Source organism: Idiotropiscis lumnitzeri, chromosome 5 (assembly GCF_059441095.1).
Source record: "Idiotropiscis lumnitzeri isolate Australia: NSW breed Sydney's pygmy pipehorse chromosome 5, RoL_Ilum_1.0, whole genome shotgun sequence".
In the NCBI taxonomy this organism is placed as follows: Eukaryota; Metazoa; Chordata; class Actinopteri; order Syngnathiformes; family Syngnathidae; genus Idiotropiscis; species Idiotropiscis lumnitzeri.
The window spans coordinates 22,782,116-22,802,071 of record NC_142395.1 but is presented as its reverse complement, the minus strand read 5'-3'; the positions used below and the strand labels follow the sequence as shown (position 1 = coordinate 22,802,071).

The 19,956-nt window shown below is 40.8% G+C and overlaps 1 protein-coding gene across 1 annotated transcript; it reads right to left on the bottom strand.

The window, feature by feature from the left end:
- Nucleotides 1-18,163: 18,163 nt before the first annotated feature.
- LOC148337315 (uncharacterized) lies at nucleotides 18,164-19,644 on the bottom strand. The gene is made up of 2 exons (XM_088296948.1): nucleotides 18,537-19,644; nucleotides 18,164-18,443 (listed from the first exon to the last, which is right to left on the bottom strand). The coding sequence occupies exon 1, from the start codon at nucleotides 19,389-19,391 to the stop codon at nucleotides 18,744-18,746; it is 648 nt and encodes a 215-aa protein (XP_088153074.1). The 5' UTR covers nucleotides 19,392-19,644; the 3' UTR covers nucleotides 18,164-18,443; nucleotides 18,537-18,743.
- Nucleotides 19,645-19,956: the final 312 nt, after the last annotated feature.

Below are 19,956 nucleotides of genomic sequence, written 5' to 3'. Positions count from 1 at the left end.
TTTGAATGGTTTCTTAATTTCCAATTAATCTGCTCATTGAGTGGAGTTTGTGAAAGTGAAAGTACTGAGAGCCTTTGTGATTAATATTAAGTGTTCTTTTTTTTTTCTTTACTTTCCCCCTGAAAATGTAATTTCCCACAGTTCATAACTGGATTTCTCTCAGCCAGGTGAGAAAGCATGTCGACTTCCATTGTGAAAGATTACATTTGTACAATTTGTAACAACACTGATGTGATTTCCTTTCCGCAGGCTTCTCTATCTCACTCTCGTCAAGGAGGTTCCGCCAGACGATGGTGGGGGCAAAATCAAATACATCACAGAGTTGATCTGCTTTTTGTCAAACTGAGTTTACAATTGCACCCTACCGTGGAAACAATCCAGTTTTAATAGGAGGGGAAAAAAATGAAACAGAGGTTGCACTAGACCTGTTAATCCCTCGTTAATCTCAATCTGTCATTGCTTTGTGGTGATATATTTTGAAACTATGAGTTTTCCCTTTCAGTGTAATCGCCTTGGATTATGACTGACTCTCTGCAGCCATTGATTTTTTTTAAATACCATTTTTCCCCTATGCTTTCACGAAAGTCTACACACCCTTCTTCAAATCCCCAGTTATTTTGTCACATTAAAATGAAACCAAGACACATCATTTCAAAATTGTTTCCACAATTAATAGGACCTACCACCTGTACAAATATTTTTAATATTTTTTTTTTTTTTGGGGGGGGGGGTTGGAAGTAAAAATAAACAGTCAGTTTTCACAACTGTACACGCACTCTCCTGGCGATTAAGTTCTGTTCAGAATTAACTCATTACATTCAAACTCAAAAAGGCAAATTTTAAATGGTAGTCAGCGCACACCTCCCAAGATTGAAAGAATCCCTGATTTTATCCCATATGTTCTCCAAATATTTTCTTTACAGTTACAGCTGAAGAAAAACAGCCCCAAGCATGTTTCACTGTTGGTATGGTGTTCTTTTGGTCATGAGCAATGAGTTGTGTTTGCGCTAAACAAACAATTCATGGCCAACATTTTTAACTTTACTTTCATCAGTCCAGAACATTTGCGTGTTTGGGAGGTTTTATTTCGGTTGAGTGACTCCTGGAACTTTTTTGACACACTTTATAATTCTAGTTTTGTGGGAACAATTTGAGGATTTCAATTCTGAGTCCACAACTAAAGCTGTTTTAAAGCATGTTTAATGAGTGTGTGTGAAAAACATGAGAGCCTTAAACTTAACCTGGCAAACACTTTTGGATGGAACTAAAATGGTGATTCTGAGTCCGTGTTGTGTAATTTAATATCAGATTAAAAATAACGACGCTCATATTTCAACAACACTGTCAAGGAGAGATTAAAATTAATTCCTTCAAATGAATACATTATGAGAAAACAACACAATACTGGTTAGTATGCATACAGTATATTCCTCTTCTTATGTCTGGCTACTCCGGTTTCCTTCCACATCCCAAAAACATGCCGTTAATTAAAGAACTCGACTAAATTGTCCCAAGGTGTGAACATGATCGTAAATGTTTGTTTGTTTGTGTGTCCTGCGATTGGCTGGTTAGCAGAGCAGGCTTTTACCCCGCCTCTTGCCCCAAACCAGCTGGAGTATTTTCAAGACGATCCATGACCCAGATGAGGAAAAGCACGACAGAAAATTAATAAATGTTTCAGTCACGCTGCTTTGATTTAATAAATTATAATTTGCTTGCAATCCCATCAGTCACATCATTCTAATGCTAGAGTGCATAATTTCCTCTTCATTATTTACGTGTATACCGCCCGCCAATCTTTATTTTGCAGGTCAGAATGGTGTGCTGGGAGCGTATAGTTCAACATCTGACCACCAGGGGTCAGCATCGCACCATACCAAACCAAGACAAGCAAGTGTCTCGTTCTTGATAACTAGAAAAAGTGTGTGCGTGTCGTGTCATTTAAGAGGAAGATTCAATATATTTTGTTTGATTTAGTTTGCAACGTGTGTATTATTTGTATCAGTACTGTGCATGATAATTAACATGATGTAGCCCAGTTAAATCTTTATTAACTGGGACAGATGTTGCACATAATCAAGACCAAAAGACTACCGTGTATCATCAAATAGTAGCCTCTCCTCTAATTGACGCTGCGGATTAATACATCCCTGGCTGCTTTGTCCATTAAAATTAATTAACGCCTCTCCTCGAATGGACATCTAATTTTTTTCCCCCTTTGGGAATAACAGTAGTGGTGCGATTCGATATCTTGAATTACGTTACCAAGGGGTTTCCAAACTCAAATCGAGGTAGAGATTGTAGCCTACCATTTTGATAATTTGTAAGAATAGGCGTGTGATGTATTCTACAGATTTTTTTAGCGTGTTATTTAAAAAAAAAATAGTATATTATACGAAAACACAACATCAAAATACAGAAACACTGTTTGATATTATATGAATTAAACATCATGTAATTACTCTAAATAACAATTTACATTCAAACTAAGAAAAGCAGAAAAAAAGGAAGAGAGGAGCAAAGGGAGTGCTCGGTACCTGGGGGAGTTTTGGGTTTGGGGGGCAGGACCGTGGACCCCTGCCTCACTGGCCTAGAGGTTTTTTTCCCCTCGAACTAGTGTGGGTGGTTCATTCCCCTTACCTAACCTACCCCTAAACCTAATTCTAACCCTACCCTAACCCCAACCTGGCCTACACCTAACCCCAATCCTAACCATAACCCCAACTCTAACCCTAACCCCAACCCTAATCCCACCCTACCCTAACTTTACCACTAACCCTACCCTAATCGTAACTCAAACCGTAACCCTAATTCTAAACCTAACCCTACTCTAACCCTAATCTTTACCCCTAATCCTAACCCTAAACCTAACCCCTAACCCTACCTTAACCCTAAACCTAGCCCTACGCTAAATTTAACCCTAACTCTAACCCCTAATCCAACCCCAATACTAACCTAAACCTAACCCTAACCCTGCCCTAAACCTAATCCTAACCCTAACCCTACCCTAATCCTGAACGCTAACCTCACCCTAACCCTACCCTAAACCTAGCTCTACCCCAAACCCTAACCCCAACCCTAACCTCAACCATAGCTTTAACCCCAAACCTAAAATCAATCCTAACCCCAACCCAACCCTACCCCAACCCAACCCCTATCCTAATTGTAACTCTAACCCTAACCCTAACCCTAAACCCTTACCCTAACCCTAAACTAACCCTAACCTTAACCCTAAACCCTAACCCTAAACCTAAACCCTAAACCTAACCCTAACCCTACCCCAATCCTGAACGCTAACCTTACCCTGACCCTACCCTAAACCTAGCTCTACCCCCAACCCTAACCATAAACCCAATCCTAACTCCAACCCTAGTCTTAACCCCAAACCTAAAATCAATCCTAACCCCAACCCTACCCGAACCCTATCCTAATCGTAACTCTAACCCTAACTACCCTAACCTAACGCTAACCCTAAACCTAACCCTAAACCCTATCCTTAAACCCTAACCTTAAACCCTAAACCCTAACCCTAAACTAACCCTAACCCTAACCCTAACCCCTAACCCTAAATCTTAAACTAACCCTAACCCTAAGCCTTAACCCAAACCCGAAAAGGTGATTCTTTGTCTCATCTTGAGCAGCTTCCACATGAAACTCATCCAAGCATGTCTGAATGACATTTGCTTTAGTGCACTGTGAAGATAAAACAGCCTCCCCCAAACTGTTCCCATAAAGTTGTATGCATGGAATTGTCCTAAATTTTTCGAGGATGAAGAATTAAGATGTCATTTTAATCATGTGCTTACTGAGGATATTAAAACCGCAATTTTTCTCAACCCGAGGGCAAATGATAAAAAGAAATAGCAGATCACTCGAGTGTTAAGTTATAAGCGAGTCCACCACTGACTCCGTTTAATACCACAGAGTCATTTCGACCCTCAGCTTTTAAAGTTTGCCCTCAATCACAATGCAGTTAGACACTGAGGTGAAAGTTTAGTCCCACTCCAGAGGAACATAAAGGCTGATATAACTTTTTTTTTTTTTTTTTACAGTGACGAGCTATCTGCAAATCCATTGTTTTCCCTTGACCTGTCCTTGCGCACCACGTTGTGCTAATTTGCTAAAGCTCTACGCTGATGTCTGCTCAAATGTCTGTGATAATTACTTTAAGTGGCTTTTATTAAAGATAATTGGCCTTCAGAGCAAGATCACAGCCAATTACAGTGCTCTACCTGGCAGAGGAAAAAACACAATGGGAACTATGTCAGTGAAATAAAGTGGAGAGTCACCATAAAGAGAATGGATGCCACTGTAAATAAAAAAAAATTAAAAAAGTGTCACTTCAAGTCACAACGTCCCACTAAAAATGGCCTTAATGATAAAATACAGAGCATGAGTGTGTACACAATGCTCAATGGACATTTCATGAGCTAATACGAGAGGAGTGTAAAAATGTCTGCCCTTGCAAAAATATTAACATGTTTCCTCACTTAATTAGTTGTCTGGGATTTACTCAACTGGAAAAAGCACAAAAGGGTTTTGTTTTTGTGCCGAGCGCAAGTCTAGCACACAAAGTGTTGTCCACAGGCTCTATTTTCGTAGGTGAGGGTTAGGTTAGGGTTAGGTTTAGAGTTAGGATTAGTGGTTAGGGTTTGGTTAGGGTAGGGCTAGGGCTAGGGCTAGGGCTAGGGTTAGGGTTAGGGGGTAGGGTTAGGGGTCAGGGGTAGGGTTAGGGTAAGGTTGGGGTTAGGGGTACGTTTAGGGGTAGGGTAGGGGCTAGGGGTAGGGTTAGGGGTAGGGTTAGGTGGAGGGGTAGGGTTAGGGTTGGGGTTAGGGTTAGGGTTAGGGTAAGGGTTAGGGTTAGGGTTAGGGTTAGGGGTTAGGGGTTAGGGGTTAGGGTTAGGGTTAGGGTTAGGGTTAGGGTTAGGGGTTAGGGTTAGGGGAAATTAGGGTTAGGGTTAGTGTTAGGGGTTACGGTTAGGGGAAATTAGGGTTAGGGTTAGGGTTAGGGGAAATTAGGGTTAGGGTTAGGGTTTAGGGTTAGGGTTAGGGGTTAGGGGTTAGGGGTTAGGGTTAGGGTTAGGGGTTAGGGTTAGGGGAAATTAGGGTTAGGGTTAGGGTTAGGGGTTACGGTTAGGGGAAATTAGGGTTAGGGTTAGGGTTAGGGGAAATTAGGGTTAGGGTTAGGGGAAATTAGGGTTAGGGTTAGGGTTTAGGGTTAGGGTTAGGGTTAGGGGTTAGGGTTAGGGGTTAGGGGTTATGGTTAGGGGTTAGGGGTTAGGGTTAGGGTTAGGGGTTAGGGGTTAGGGGTTAGGGTTAGGGTTAGGGTTAGGGGTTAGGGGTTTAGGGTTAAGGGTTAGGGGTTAGGGGTTAGGGTTAGGGTTAGGGTTAGGGTTAGGGTTAGAGTAGGTTTATGGGTAGGATTAGGGTTAGGGGTAGGGGTAGGGCTATGGTTAGGGTTAGAGGTAGGTTTAGGGGTAGGGTTAGGTGGAGGGGTAGGGTTAGGGTTAGGGTTAGTGTTAGGGGTTAAGTTAGTGTTAGGGTTAGGGGTTAGGGGTTAGGGTCAGGTTAGGAATAGGCTTTAGTGGATAGGGTTTGAGTTAGGTTAGGAGGCCAATGAAAAAATCATTTTGTGTAAGAATCAAATCTGGGTCGCCTGCACAGCAGTCAGTGTCATTCACCATTTGACCAACATTGCTGGCTGACACACTAGGGACTAGAATTAGCTTTTAGGTGTAAGGGTAGTGTTAAGTTAGGGTTAGGGTTAGGCTTATGGGTTAAGGTTATGGGTTATGGGTTAGGGTCTTAGGGTTAAGGGTTAGGCTTACCAAAGTGACGCAAAGGCTAAAGCTTTGAGAAAGAAAAGATCTGCTCATGATAAAATGCATTCAAGCCCACAAGATAATCCGCGAAGCAGTGGCGGTCAAGTCTTGCCTTAAGTTTGCATGGCTTCTTCAGGGACCATTTTGTCTGCCAATTTAAAGAATGATGTAACCAAACTGTTCGGTGGTGCGTTCGTTATGTGCCAAGATAATGACTTGAAGCACACAGCCAAAATAGTGAGTTTATTAGGGATGAAGTGGAATGTTTGAGACGGGCTAAGTCAATCCCCAGACTTAAACCCATCAGAGTATGTATTATCCCCGCTAAATAAGACACTGGAGGGCATAAGCCTCCAAAACCGACAACAATTCAAAGGTGTGGTGACAGCCTGGAAATGCGTCAGAAAAAAAAATATGCAAAAGTTTGGAAGAGCCAGAGAATCACAGGATTGATGCATCAATTTTAGCCCCCCCCCTCAGTTAGTTTAAATTTGATGAAGGGGGTGGTTGGAGTGTTTTGGTAACATCACCTCATCGGTGAAAAAAAAAATACATTTAATTTTAAATAAAAGTGAACAAAAGCATTCCAGCAATATATACGTCTTGATGATGAAGTTGATGAGTCATATGTTTACATTCAGCTATTAAAACTTTTGCTTGTCTGAGTTTCATTTCAGGCTTTTAGGGTATACGTGGAGAAGCCTGATTTTTTTTTTTTTTTTAATATATTTCTATTGATCGTTTCTCTGCCTACACTGGCTGGTGCATCATATTCTTCAATCCACAAAAGTCGTCCTCCTCCTCAAAAAACGATCACGCCGCTTCAACGACCTGCTTACTGTAAGATCAGGTTTTATAGATTGTACATTTAGTGAGACATCTCTCGGCGCTTTCACTCTACCTCCACATTTTGCTGTTCTCTTTCAATGTTTATTTTTTTTAAACAAGCTTTTTTTTGGATAAAGCATCTGCTAAGAAAATGAATTGCACCATATTTGTTTCAACATCACTTTTCACCTTTAATAAAATAACCATTTTTAGTGTCATTTTTTCCACAAGACACTGTTGTGATTTAAGTGTATAACGCTAACCCTAGTTTAAAACCCTACTTTCTAACACTAATCCTTGCTTGAAACCTTATTTCTTCACCCTAACCCGAGTTTAAAACCCTAACCCTAGTTTGAAACCCTCCTTCTTAACCCTCTCCTTCTTTGAAACCCTAACCTTGTTTCACACAATCTACTCTGAAAACATAACCCCATTTTCAAACCCAACTCTGAAACCCTAACCCCAGTTTAAAATCCCTACTTTGAAACCCTCACCGAATTTGTAACCCTACTTGTTAGCGCTAACTCTAGTCGGAAACTCTACTCTGAAAACCCAACCCTAGTTTTTCGTAACACTGTACATCTTTTACACCGATGAGACACATTCAGTGAACATGCTGTAGCGCCAATGGACAGATTACACTCTTCACGCCTTAGCTTTTCTCACTGCTGCTGTCAGGAATAAGGGAGTGAAATGAGAGCAAGACACAAATGAAAGCTCGCCAGACTTATTGAACACGTAAATCACTTGCTGGATGGAGGGTATGTTATGTCATTGCTAATGGCTCTCAGCCACTGCTTCTGTAAATCACACAACACATACGCAGGCATGAGTGAGGAGCCTTATGGAAGAAAAGGTGGAGCATGTTATTTGCCGTTTTTCCATTTTTTTTCTGTTCCTACCGGACCATTAGGGTACAAATAGAATTTCAGAACATGACCTTTTTGGGTAACTGCATTGTCATCATTAAAATTTCACTTGAACGTGCAGCCTAATGTGTCGCCTAATTGTTTAATGAAGCTAGGTAAAAAAAGTTAGCCTGATTTAAATTCATGTTTTGTTTTTTTTCCCCCTGACCAATATTCACAGTAAGCATCTTGGTTCTGAGAGGTTTGGACGCCATGGAGGTAGAGAGGTGTGCCTTTTTATATGCTAATGTAATCAAGGGTGACGGTGTGTTATATGACAACAATACAAAAAGAGCAACGGGCTGTTACAAATGTCCAGCGTTCACATTGATTTTTCTGAACAATAAAGGCTTTGGTTGAATTATTTTATTTCAGTCAACGTGTATTTTTGGTCTGCTTTATTGTGGCTTGAGTTTGAGTTTGTTTAATCCTACGTTCTTGAACGCATCATCATCGGCAGTCTGTTCATACTGTCATTGGGCATTTAACACGTCAATCAATATAACAGTAGGTTACGTTGTTAATCATTGTTATCATTTGTGTCTTGTTAAAAGCAATTATTGTAAAAAAGCTAAGCATCGGAAAGGTTGCCATTGATACTCAAACTGACTTAATCTGTCTGCATTTGATGAAGGGTGACTTTGGCGTGGTGCTTCTAGCTTCTCTGCCTGCTTACACTTCACTGCAGCAATTGATAAAACTCCCTCAGCTGGAAAAAGCTTCATTAGAAGAGGAGCAGGATATTGAATGAACTTGAACCCGATGTTCACAGCTGACATATTTCCTGTACTCCCAGTTCTCACATGTTCGCCTTTTAGATTTGGCTTTCACTTGACCTCTGTTGGAACGTCGACGCAGTAAACATGTACTGGCTAGATTCTAGTGCTATAATATGAGTAAGTCACCGGTTGTTTTTTGTTTTTGTTTTTTTTATGCGCCGCAACTTGCGATGTCACTCAGTTTGTGATATGGAGCTTTTAGGATTACGATTGGGACAGAAGCCGTGTTGTGGAAGCAAGAGAAGTAAGTTATCATTATTATTATATATATGAAATATTTTTTATTTAGCAATTTATATAAAAAATAGTATACAAAGTACTATACTGTGCAATGACATTTTTTTTAAATTTCATAAAATGTTTATTTTATTTTGTCATTGTAGCTATTTTTGTGTAGTGAAACACTAATATTGAGTTGTTCATCATTAAAAATTAAAATCTAAAGAAACCATGGAGTGATTTTGCCTGATTGATGGCCAATCTACATTTACGATTACGTCAGTGTCGGAGTGTGAGAGTCCCACACATTTTTCAAAAGTGAATCGGCAACTTTTTAGTGTGCCATTGCGTATGGCCGAACCGTTTATCGTTTTGGGACCAAAATTGCGTTGTCTGAGATGGCAATTTCGAGATCGTCAAAGCTGAGTTTTTTTTGTTTTGTTTGTTTCTTTAATTTAAGAATTAATTTCACTGCTTCTAGAAAGCTATTGCAATAAGAGCTTTTATTGTTTTCATGGCATAATGGCATTTTCTGTCATGTTTGTAAATGTCACTCTACATTGTGAAGAAAATCACAAATTAATTTGGAAAAGAAAAAAAAATATCGCAATAATTTTTTTCCTAGAATCCGTTCAGCCCTTGCATTGTGTAATGTGGCAAGTCATGTGTGTAAAATTGGTTATATCCACATTTGTAAATGACGAGCACAGGCTGGCACAAACTGCAATAAGTCATCACCAACCTATGCTTTCATCTGTGCTGATTCACGTGGCTTTGACTTCACGGTGCTCCCCCCGAACGATAATGTACATGTGCAGACAAGCCTGGACAAAGTCTCGAAAAACCTTCATTCTTTTATGGAAATGCAATTTTGCAAATGACCACTCCACCGTGATTTCAACTTGGCTCTCACAGCCTGCTTGTGTCCACACAGCCCCATAATTATCTTTTGGATTCAAAAGACCGTATAATTGTACTTGCTGTCCACTTTTTGTATCCCCAGCAGATGGTAATGTGAGCGCCTAAATTGTGACAGGAGCACACGTTGTGCTTTGCTGCTTTTTTAATTATTTTAAATTACAACGCGAATTCATTTTGCTTCGCCCAAAATTTGATGTCCTATGTGTGCTTTGTTTGACTGTCGAATTCAGGCTTCAAATTAAGACTCATTTTTATCACATAATTTATTAAAGCTTAATTTCAGAGGCTAGCTTTATTTTACCTTTATATTTTTCCTATGGACAAATGATCAATTAATAAAATATATTTTCAATTGGATGAAAGAATTCCTATCTCAGTGTTCTGAAGTCCTCTTTGCCAATTTTAAGTCAATTTCTACTTTTTTTTTTTTTTGACTAACACAGACATTTAGATTTTCCCTCAATTGCTTCAAGACTCAATCGATCATCAGACCCAACTTGCTCACGTGTCAATTTGCAAACGAACCGTCATTGTCACAGTTTTCAGACCTTCAACAGACAAATGCCAACAGGGATATTTGCTATTGATCAATTTCCATTTTGTAATGCAAGAGCTGTTTCTTCCTCAAAGTAATGTTTCTTAAGCATGGCTGCCTCACCGTCTTTATTTCTTACATTCCTTTTATCTAAATGGGATCTTAAGAGCCCATCATCTTAATCTCATACAAATTCAACCATTTCCATTTCTTTCGACTTTGGTTAAAAAAAAAAAAATAAAATCATCATCTCCTCACCATGTGTTTTTTCTTCCTACCCTATCTGAATAAATAAATTCATTCCCTCCGTGCAGCTCACCCCACGGCGCGATGATTCGTACAATAGGTGGCCTCCTGCCATTGGGGAGGGGGGTGAGTTCTCATTTCCAGGGAGTCCACATCTTAGAAATTGCAGCTGTATCACACCACTCATCTCGCTGGTGCATGCTGACATGCCCATATCTAACACTCAAACAAGCTAACCCTGCTGAATGGCGCAAAGACGAGGCGGATGCAGATCTGGCTCGAGATTGCACCGTACACAGTTTTATCAAGAGAATGGAGGACACTGCCTTGTCCTTGTAAAGCTCCGGATGCTGGCATTTTATGTGCTGCACCTCAATATCTAGTGACAACGTAATATTTTCCAAGTCCCTCTCAGACCCTTGCTAAGCATCTGCTCGTGAGACTTGCAGGCAATTAGAAGCAACGGGGTGTTTAGTTGTACAATACTTGGAAGGTGAAGTTGGGATTTGTCAGGTTTTATTTCCAGTTTTATTTTCTATGCACATTTCCATGAATCATTTTCCCCTTCCAAATGGATTGCTCAATGATCAATCAAACACAGGATGGAATTTATGGCTGCATACGAGGACAGGAACCTTCTTGACCCGTGGTCTTTATCAGGCGGTGTATAATCAGTCACAACTTTGCACCATTTAGTCACCTTGGAATTCTACAGAAAAAAAAAAAATAATAAAATAAATAAATATATATATATATATATATATATATATTTTTTTTTATGTGGAAGAGATGGAACGAACCTAACGGTCGATTCTGACAGCTGTCAAGGTCACAGCTTGATTGGCATACTACCCTGTAATGGTCTACAAATTAACCTAAGGCATATATTACCTCGCCTAGTTAGTATGGAACAGGTGGAAAATAGATTACTTCATCTTCTCGGCTCATTTTCTCATGAATCTAATTTAGTATCTTAGAGGTGAAAGGGAGGGAAGGATGAGGCCGACGAAGACAGTTCACTTAGGGCTCATGTTCCCATCTTTGTTTCAAGAATCCATCGGCGCGGAGCTACCTTGACATGGTCAGGAACGGTGAGCTTTGGGATGGTATTGTGAAGGTAATGTGGTCCCAGAAACATTCTGGGAAGTTACAACGCTTCATCTATGAATTAAAATGGTCTTGTAAAAAGTGTCAATCGGCAGTAAGCATAATAATTGCGTAGTCAGCCGTTCACTCATTCACTTCGTGCTGTTTTCACAGCAGTTCCCAATGTTGCCAGCCCTTTTAGAGCATTTTGACTAATCTTCAACGACTTACGGAATATTGTGCTCTGTCAGACCTGACACAGCCAAAAGAAAAGGTAGACTGCTATGTTTCATCACAAAAACAACAAAAAAACAAACAAACATCGAGCTATTTCCATTCTTTTGAACATGAGTTGGTTTCACCAAAAACACTGACCAAAAAGTGGAGACATTTTTTTTCTGGATATAGGAACTTTTGTGACTAATCAAAAATAACACGAGCAAAATTGCGAAAGGCTTTTTATTGCTACGATAGTAATTTATTTACAGATATACAACTATGAAACGCTCTGTGTGATTCACCGCAGGGCTCGAGTGTGGCTTTTCAACATGGCAAACACCATTCACTTCAAGAACTCCGTCATTTTTCCCTCATTATTGCAACATTCACTTTGTACTAACAACTGTGACACATACTCTTTTTATATCATACATCGTGTCAGGTCCCTTAACTGGTCCGACTTCCAAAGTGCTGGCATTTTTCTTTCTAATAATGACAAGCTGAAATTCACCCCATAATCTTTATCATCAACTTAAAAGTTGTGCTGAACTCAAATCTAATGCATATACAGACTTCTGTTGGTCCAAACAGCGATTTAGCAATCTAAATTTCCCGGCTTGGTAAGACTCTCTTTGATTCTAAAAGCCCGTTAAAAAAACATACTTGAAAATTATGTTCTGTTCATCGTTTTTAGTAAATGGTTAAATATGAACCATGACAGTAAATGAAGGGAAAAATATTTTAATAATATTAATATATAATATATATTTATATTCATTATATGATATTATACTAATATTTTACAAATTCAAGCATTTTTGTGCACCAACTGCCAATTTATATGAGCAGTTCCCAGCCAGGACTTATAAATAGATAAATACGTGGGAGATATATTTTTATTGACAGTAATGACTTATAATACAGCCAGCATGTACAGTGTATGAAACTGCATATTTGCATGCAGAATTATGAGACCTAAACTTCTTGGCGTTCTTCTTGCTATCGTGCTGAAAATATTAATTTTGCTGGCATCAGAACCACGGTTGTCATTTTTGCTCGTCTCCTTTTTTGGAAAAAAAGTTGTTTAGCAAGACTTCAGACACATGCTCTTGCTCGTTAAACCTTGTATGGAAGTCCAGACATGCTCATAAAAATCACAAGTTTCAAAATAAAAGCAATTTTGGGAGTACATTTTCTCCAAATAGTTTGGCTAAATTTTGAAACATACGACCTGAGAAACATTTACCGTAATTGCATTTTTCTTTTTTTCCTATAGATACAAAACCACTGATCTACTTTTTGTTGCTGAACGAAGACACCAACTCCATTCATGGGTTAATTTCAAAATGTGTCCAAGTCCTGAAAGTCAAGTAGTGAAAAACCCGAGTATTCTCAAGCATTTCATTAATGCACTCAGCTCCCCAACAAAGAAACTATTGATTGTTTCGTGGTGTCACGGTTGCTTCCACATGCTAAATTGAAAGGGAGGGGCGGAAAAAAAGAAACCGTTGTAAATGAAGTCGTGCTGTTTTACGTTCAAGAACAGGCTTTTGGATTAATCAAGGTGATCTTAGGGACACAACTTTGAATACGTATTTTTCCTCTCTTATTGCTTTGAGAATTATCAGCCGACAAACATGATGAGGGTGTTTTAGTAATGAGAGGACAACTATGATTGAACTGTCTCAAATTATGACATGTATCAAATACATTTTCTTGGTCGGTGTTCCGATCAGATGCTTTATTTTACATCTATCCAGAGTTTGGTGTAAAGATAGTTGTGAGTGCATAAATCCTCACACCCTTTTCTAGATACAGTATCCTGATATTCTGCCTTTTTTTGTTAAGGTAGCCCAACTTTGTGTTGCGTCGTGTCACCTTGTCGAACATGATTCAATATCACGATAACTTGGAGATAAGTGCGCCTCATTAGGATAGAAAATGACATCGGTGTTATCAAAGGACCGTACCTCCGGTTTGATGAGGAGTGATTTTGTCAGCGCTGATGTGATGAGCTTCATTATTGGAAGGACAATGAGTGAGAGAGCGACGCGGAAAACTGATGTAATTAATAACGATTTTCTACGGGATTGATCAAAATTTGTCCCATCACACTCTCAAAGTGTGAGATTAAAATGTTGTCTATTGTACTTTCTCTAGTACTACTCTTGCTGGTACTAATGAAGTTCTTTGCAGCTCCACTGGACATTCTTTCACATTAGTGAGGTAAAAAGAGATTTTATTTTATTTTATTTATCTATTTATTTTATTTGATTTATTTTATTTGATTTTATTTATTTTATTTTATTTATTTAATTTATTTTATTTATTTTATTTATTTTATTTATTTTATTTATTTTATGTATTTATTTTTATGATTTTAGTATCTTTTTAAATTTTTTTACGCTTAATACCTTTTTACAAAAGATTGTTTTATTATGGTGCTCAGTGTAAGCAACATAGTCTTGTTTTGGTTGACGCAGCACCTGGGCCGCTATTTTTGTTAAGATTTCAAATATGTATCAGCATCAATCTTTACTGCCATCAAACTTTGATGCGCTCAATCGTACCCGATGCTCTCAAGTGCAGCGAGCACCAGTGGGAGTCAGCGTAGCCAGCAATCGAAATCCACATCAAACGTCCATGCTCGAAATGCTGGCATGTTTCTAAGCAACACACAAAGCTCAAGCACACACTGATCCCGAGGTTTGGGAAATATATCTCTCGTATCGTACCTCAGCCGCTTCTGATCCCCCAAAAGTTTCAAGGTATAAACCATCAGTCATGCTCCCCCACGGAGCTTCACTCCAGCAGTCTCAGGGGGGGGTTCACTCAACCCCACATACACTTACAGTTTAGCGTCTGTCGTATTTGTTGTCAGAAAGAGCAGAGTACAAGTTATGTCAAATACTTTTAGGTTCTGAATAATTCTGGATGATATTATTATATTACACAGTTATTACTACTGACTTGTTTTTCTACTCACATATTTGTACTGCCTTGATACTAAAGTGAGCCATGTGGCTATTCCATTTTGTTTTCAACTTAATCTGCCAAATATGGTTCCTTGCCTTTAAAATGTCTACTTTCCAGTCAGTGTTACTTTTTTTCTTTGTTTTGTTTATTATAATCTTGAAAACATCACAAGCTTGGTCATCGTGGTAAAGTAAAATTGCTGCAGTGGAGAGCTGAGAGAGCATTGCTGCCATCTCACATTATTTTGTCTGTGTTTTGGTCCACATCCCACACAGTGACCCGAATCTGCACAGGGAACCGTCTCACTTGCCAAAATGACACAAAGAATTGAGGGTCAAGTCTGTATTCAAGTCTCCAGGGGTTTTTAATACCTCCCACTAAAGTCTTTTTTTAAAAACAAACTTTAACCTTTATATATATATATATATATATATATATATATATATATATATATATATATATAAACATTAAATACATAAATAAATAAATAATATATAGATATATATTTATTTAATTTATATATATATATATATATAATTTATTTATTTATTTAATATGTATATATATATATTTATTTAATTTATATATATATATAATTTATTTATTTGATATATATATATATATAATTTTTTTATTTAATATGTATATATATATATATATATATATATATATATATGTATATATATATATACACATATAAAAGAGGTATTGAGCACGCCACTGAACATACACGTGTGCACACACACACACACACACGCGCATACACACAAAAAAATGCCCCGAGCAGGGATTTTAACACATAGTAAGAAAGGGAAGGAATGGTTTAATGTTGTGATGATCTGTGCCTGCAAGAGCTACCCTGACATGTATGTAATAGCAACTACATATTGGCGTGACAGAAATATTTCTCGCCGGAAGGATGTTGTTAACATGCATTTTTGATTTATGTTTCTGACAATGCATATCCTGTATTGGCTGTAAGAGTCATAATTTTTCTTTTTTCTCTTGCAGTTAAGAACTGCTTTTTTCAGGTGGCTAGGGTGTTGCAACAAATTTTAAATTTACAGGTCACACATATAATTACCATAAACATCCCTTCTATCCTTAAAGGAGAAATGTTATGCCATTTTCCCCACACATCCAAACACTTTCCAGGTGTCTTAATAAAATGTCAGTTGACATGCTTCATTTCAAAATACCTCAAGGCTCAATAATTGCAATAATTCCACCTTGTAGTGTTACTTCAGGACTGCTATGTGTGAATCCCATGAAAAAAGAAATTGTCTGATCTTTCCCCAAGTAGCTGCAGCGCCAGAGGTGGACAAACATGGGGTAAGAGCAGTATTATTTATATTACCCAACTTGTTACATCTATGTCAGGCCAAAATCAAAGCAGTTTTATAAAAGATACGTTGTCCGACACAAAAATGTGAAAATGTTTAACCTAAAAAAATAAATAAATAAAGAACAAATATTTTATTCCCATTTTTTTTTTAAACACAAACTGATACCATCACACATCATGATCAAAATAAGGAATGGTTCCTCCGAAAAGCTCAAAGGCACGGACCGAAAAGCAGTGGTCTCACGTTATCGACTCAAAAGCACTTACTTAAAGCCTTCAATTGCTGACTGAATGTTGAATAAATCTATATTTCTTCCTTTTGCATTTTGACTTGTTGACAGCTTCTCTCGAAACGTGTGTGTGACGTCTAGATTTTATGATGCACGTTATGTGTTTCACATGCACACAATATCGTAATCAAATCCGACGTGTGTATTCAGCCTAGTCATCAGAGTGATTTAGAGCTGCAATGCATCACACTGAGTTGTTTTTTTTTTCTGGTCCTCGCTTTTCGTGCCCCAAACCTTCAGTTTCTCACCGTGCTTTAAATGCTGTGTCGAGAAACTCATTTTATTTTGCAGTCTTGGTGGAGGGTAGGGAGCTTTAAACTAACTTATTGTGGCATTGTTCTTCAGCGGCGCTTGCAATTAGATGCGACATGCAGAGCCTCCCCTGCTCTTCAGGCATTACATTTGAAAAATTACATACACAAAAGCATCTGAAGCTAACCCGTGCAGCTCGCTAAAGGTCAGCTGCAAAAAAAAAAAAAAAAGGTTGAAACCCTCCTCCAAACGCCCGTAACAATACTCATCATGAACAAGTGGAACGTATCAGACCCTTGAACCGGTGATCATGGAAATCACAACATTAGTTCTATGTGAAATGTGACGTGTTCCAATGACAGACTTTGCAGTGGGATGGAGGATTTTTTTTTTCTTTTTTTAAATCTGTTCCAAGTAAGTCTGTCAGAGAATGTCAAAGCACTTATGGCAAAGGCAGCATGGATGTTAATGTGACATTTAAGCCAAACACACAGCTGGATATCTTGGCCTTCACGTTTGTGTCCCACTTATGCGGAACATATCCAAACGAAAAGGTCTGCCTTCAAAAGCATGACCTAACATGGTCGCAAATAGCTCAATATAATGGCATATATACAGGATACGTAGTAGCTGTTTTAAAACATCAGAATTGAAAGTATTATTTAAAATACTCATTTGAATCTGTTGAAATGAGTTGGCGAGTGCTGGGAATAGCATCGCGACATAATTAAAGTTACAAATGTCGGCTGAGGAGTTCATTTGTGCCAATACATACATAATAGTTGTCCTCAATGGACCGCCGAATAAATGTCTTAAATAACAAATAGCTGAAATAAATACCAGTTTTACAAGCGTCGGTGAATTGGCGTATTAAATGCTCGGAGCTTTTATTGTAACAGTGTTTTCTCAAATTACAATCTTGCGCTTTGAGGGTTACATTTTTTTATGTAAGCCCAAAGGGAGGGGCAGCAGTTGCAATCTGCTGGGGTGATAGTAAAATTGCAAAATTAAAAGTAGCTTGAGATATTTAGATGATTTGATTCCAGTATGATGAAGAAAGATTTTGATTCAACAAGGGGTATAAAAAAAAAAAAAAATCCCCATACTGATCAAGAAACGAGTTGGAAGTCATCAGAATTTCTGAGGTTAAAAGTAACACAAATGTCATTTTTAACATTTTCTAAGAAAAAAAAAAAAAACTTTCTCCAGTCATGGGTCACCACAGCGACGAAGTCACATGATATGTTTGGCAAAGTCTTTCCGCCAGATGCCCTTCCTGATGCAATCTCTCCATTTTTATCTCAGATGGATTGGCAGCGACTGGGAAGGTCTTGCCGAAGGACCCAAATGGCAGTTCCTGTTTGCCCTGACTGGCGTTCCAATCCCGTTCCAAAATCAGCAGTGAGTGATCCAGCCACAACAAACACTTCCTAAAAATATGACATTGCATTTAATTCAACTTCAATACCTAACGGTCCAAAAAGGCGACACCAGCACACCAAAATCCAATCTTAAATCCAATAAATCAACCCAACATTGGGTAAAAAAATAACCCAATCTGCTCACCATCCACAGCTACCAAGCGAGTGGGTATGACCTCTTTCACGATGCCAGACGTTTTGACAGCATGATGGTATTTCATCACCACAGTCGCCGTTTCATTTTTTTTTTTTATTGTCTATTCTGTCGCGGTTCTATGAACCGTGTGGGAAGGAAGGAGGACCCGAAAGCGACAGGTGAGTGGGAAACAGGGTTTATTGAAGGCTGGAGTGGGGATGCGAGCTGGAGAGAGTCCACCGCAAGGCAGGCGTCGTCCAGGACAGCGTCGAAGGAAGCCGACGGGCCAGTGCCGGGTGGCGCGGACGAGGGTGCGGTCGAGCGAGACGTGTTGGGAGGCGAAGTCGGGCTGGCGTGGTAGCGCGAAGCACGGCGGAGCGGAGAGCGCTGGCGGGATGTTTGCCGGGCGGGATCTCGGAGGCGCTGGCGTGCGGAGCGGGACCAGACGGGTTCAGGTCGGCTAGAGGGGGGAGACGGCAGAGCAGGGGTCAAGCAAGCACGAGAGCAAGGCGAGTCAGGCGAACGGGAAACAAGACGAGACATGAGCCAGTACCACGTGAGGTGACAAGATAATCCGGCGTCGGACTCCTGGCGTGGCTGGTTCTTAAGCCGGCGCTGATTGCCGGCAACGAGCTGCAGGTGCGCCGGAGCCGACGCCCACTTTCTCCGGAGGAGAGCCTGGCTGGGTGGATCGTGAACCTGTAACAAACAGAACTGCCACGCCCTCCTCCCCGGCCCGAACCGTCACAGTACCCCCCCCCTAACGGACGCCTCCTGGCGTCCTACCCGGCTTGTCCGGGTGAAGTGCGTAAAACTCCCTGATGGGGGCGTCGGTCAAAAACAGTTTTCGGGAGATCCAGGAGCGCTCCTCCGGACCGTAACCCTCCCAGTCCACCAGGTACTGGTAGCCCCGGCCCCGGCGCCGAACGTCCAGGACTTTTGCCACCGTGTAAGCCGGGTGGTCGTCTATTATCATGGGGGGTGGGGGGGGTGCCGCCGGAGGGCTCAGAGGGCTGGAGGATACCGGTTTGAGGAGGGAGACATGGAATGTGGGGTGAATCTTCAGGGAGTCGGGAAGTTTGAGTCGAACAGAGCATGGGTTGATGATTCTTTCGACGGGAAAGGGACCGATAAAGCGAGGAGCCAGCTTACGAGACTCGACTTGTAGGGGAAGATCGCGTGAGGAGAGCCACACCATTTGGCCAGGCACGTAGTCCGGGGCTGGGGACCGGCGGCGATCAGCCAGTCGCTTGGTCCTCTGGGCTGTTCGAATGAGGGCGGCCCTCGCTTCGGCCCACACCCCCCGGATCCGGCGGAGATGCTCCTCCACGGAAGGAATGGCCACGGTATGCTCCTGGTCCTTGAAGAGAGGTGGTTGGTAACCGAAACAGACCATGAAGGGAGACATACCTGTGGCCGTGGTGGAGAGGGAGTTATGGGCGTACTCGACCCAGGGTAGTGCGTCGCTCCAGGAGTCCGGGTTGCGGGCCACCACGCATCGGAGGGCGGCTTCCAGGTCCTGGTTGGCCCGCTCCGTCTGGCCGTTGGATTGGGGGTGGTAGCCCGAGGAGAGACTGGCGGTGGCCCCGACTGCCTTGCAGAATTCCTGCCAAACTTGTGAAGCGAACTGGGGGCCCCGGTCGGACACGATGTCCTCCGGGATGCCGTGGGGTCGGAAAACGTGTTGGGTGATGAGTTTGGCGGTCTCAAGCGCGGTGGGCAGCTTGGGTAGGGGGACGTAGTGGACGCTTTTGGAAAACCTGTCGACCAGGGTGAGGATGACTGTGTGTCCGTTGGACGGAGGGAGACCGGTAACAAAGTCCAGGGCGATGTGCGACCATGGACGGCTTGGAATCGGCAGGGGCTGGAGGAGGCCGGCGGGGACCGCGTGGGAGGCCTTTCCGCGTGCGCAGACGGAGCAGGCTCGCACGAACTCCCGGGTATCCTTAGCCATCCGGGGCCACCAGAAACGC